The 2,623-nt window shown below is 41.7% G+C and overlaps 1 protein-coding gene across 1 annotated transcript; it reads right to left on the reverse strand.

Moving 5' to 3' along the window:
• Positions 1–722: 722 nt before the first annotated feature.
• Positions 723–2,363, reverse strand: SS1G_07346 (hypothetical protein; the record flags this gene model as incomplete). Its single annotated transcript, XM_001591850.1, has 4 exons — positions 723–746; positions 783–964; positions 1,075–1,156; positions 1,230–2,363. 4 exons carry the CDS (start codon positions 2,361–2,363, stop codon positions 723–725), a joined length of 1,422 nt encoding a protein of 473 aa, XP_001591900.1.
• Between the last annotated feature and the right edge of the window lie 260 nt (positions 2,364–2,623).

A 2,623-nucleotide genomic window follows, 5' to 3' on the forward strand; every position in this document is an offset into this window, starting at 1 on the left:
GAGGGGAGTGGATACGGAGAAGGTGGTGAGATATTGTATAGATAGATGATAGTGGAGTAGGAGACAGTAAAGGTTAGATATTATAGAATAGAGGTGGAAAAGGAGGGATTAGAGATTATATGTTATGTATTACATGTGGTATATAATATATTATGTATTATGTATGTATGTATCTATTTATTCCTTAACCCCTTCCCTTCCCTTTATATTCATCTCTCCATCCCTTCCACCCTGGGCCATCTATCTATACAATTTCTATACAATATCTATCCATCTTATCCATCCGTATACCATCCATCCACCCACAACAAACAGCCAAAAGAACTAGTCAATCTCCTTTTCTATTTTATCCCATCCCATCCTATCCCACTTTATCATGTCAATCTTCCTTCAACCTTCCAATTTAATTTTCAGACCCTGAATTTCTATTTTATATATTCATATATACATTCATCTAGTACACTCATTTATCTAGTATATCTATACATTCATCCATCCATCTATCCATCCACAATTATATATAAGATACATGTAATTATAATTATCTACCCTCATCTCACCATACCTCACCATACCTCACTATACAATAAATATAAAAATACAAAAACACATTAAGAAAAAAGGAAAGAAAGTAAAAAAAAAACACCATGAAAATATATTCATATTCATATCCATGTTCATAATCCATCCTGGGCCATCTTCCTGTATACCTTTCCTCATCCTCATCCTGCATCCCATCCTACATCCTACAACCTTAACATTCATTGTACAACCAAATATACCCCAATGTATTCATATACACCCACACATCCATACACCCACACACTCATACATCCATACATCCACACACTCATACATCCATACACCCATATATTCATACAATCATCCCCAAATCCCAAATCCGTATTAATATCAAGACCATCAATAAATCTATCAGAGACAAGCCAGCCAACCATAGTATAAACTCCATATTAGCTAGCTAGCTAACAGACCAGCCAGACAGACCACTCCCTTACTTTTTCCTTCCCCTAGCATTAACCTCCCCCTTTTCACCAATTCCCAAGATAATCCTACAATCCGGACAATACCATTTAGTAGTTCTAGGAGGAATTGCCGGTAAACCCACACACTCCAAATGAAACCATTCCTTTTCGCACTATGAATCAAATAGCTCGTTAGTTCTGATTTTCCCATTTCGAAAAAAACTCACTAACAACGAAAAAACTCACATTATCATTCTCACAAGCAATCATCGTGCCAAAGCTAACCCGATTACAAATGCAATATCTCGGCTCATTTGGATCAATCAAATTTCCATCATCATCCACTTCATCCAATACTTCTTGAACCGCACTACCTTCTCTTCCATCTTTCTTTTCTTTTTTTTGCCCTGCCTTTTTACGTGGAGCGGCTCGTCTCTTGCCAACACTTACAGCAGTTGAACCACCTTCTGTACTAACAGTTACGACCCCTGGTGCAGGTCTCTTAGCTCTTTTACTTGGTTGACGAGTTTCTGGTGCGGGTGTATTACGAGCGGTGCTGGTGCGTCTCGGGCGATCTAAGGCTGCCGGAGTAGGAGCTGCGGAAATGGGATCCTCTGACTTAACAGCAATTGCTGCAGCTGCAGCTGCTTTACCACGAGAAGAAGTTGGTCTCTTAGATGGAAGTGCTTCTGTTGCTGATGTAGTGGGTTCCATTGATGAAGCAACAGGAGTTGCTTTTCGAGTGGTACGTGTGTTAGTTGTTTTCTCTGGCTTTTCCGATTTCTTCTCCTCATTCCTTTCTGCCTTCTCTGCATCCGCAATTGCTTTGGCTGCTTCTTTGGCTTCCTTCTTAGCAACAGCTGCTGCTTTTCTCGCCTCCTTCTTAGCTTCCTTCTTTTCCACACCTGGAGGAAGAATTGGCGTTGAAGATTTTGGTGGTGATGTAGCGGATACTGGAACAATTGGAGTAGAACCAGTTGGTGTATCTGTATTGGCTGCTGAGAGAGCAATGGAAGATGCCACGGAGACGGCAGATTCCAAAGTAGGTACAGGAGTTGCGCGGGGAGTGGCATTTGTGATAATGGGATGAGGGGGCGGAACCGGAGTTTCAGTCTTCGTTCTCTTGAATTGAGGCTTACCTAATTTCGAAGAATCTGCTTCATTTACTCTATCACCTTGGATTTCATTCGTGTCAGCTATGCCATCTACAATTGATGAGCTCTCGCCATTTGCCTTGACATCTTCAATCGTCGACTCGCGTTTACGTTTTCTCGATACTTGCTTCTTTGGTGTTTTAGTAGTAGCTTTCTCTTTTTCTTTCTTCTCATCTTCAGGGTGATTTCCGAAAAGGCTCTTTACTGTACTAGCAGCTTCTGTCATTTTCCGCACAGATTCTTCTGCTTCCTCAGCCGCCAACTTAGCCAGCTCTTTCGCGGCAGCCTCTCTTTTTAATTTCTTAGCTTCGTTAAGCTTCATACCACGGTTACTGAGTTGTATCTCCTCTGCTCCTAGGGCTTCCGCACTTATTAGCACCTTCGGCGATGACTGTCTTCCCGGTGAGTTGGGGGGGTTACCGGTTGATCGAAAAGGCTGTCCTGCAGCGTCAGCCTTACTCTTGCAGTACGATACGCTTCTATTCC

This window comes from Sclerotinia sclerotiorum, genomic scaffold, assembly GCF_000146945.2.
Source record: "Sclerotinia sclerotiorum 1980 UF-70 scaffold_9 genomic scaffold, whole genome shotgun sequence".
NCBI classification, from domain to species: Eukaryota; Fungi; Ascomycota; class Leotiomycetes; order Helotiales; family Sclerotiniaceae; genus Sclerotinia; species Sclerotinia sclerotiorum.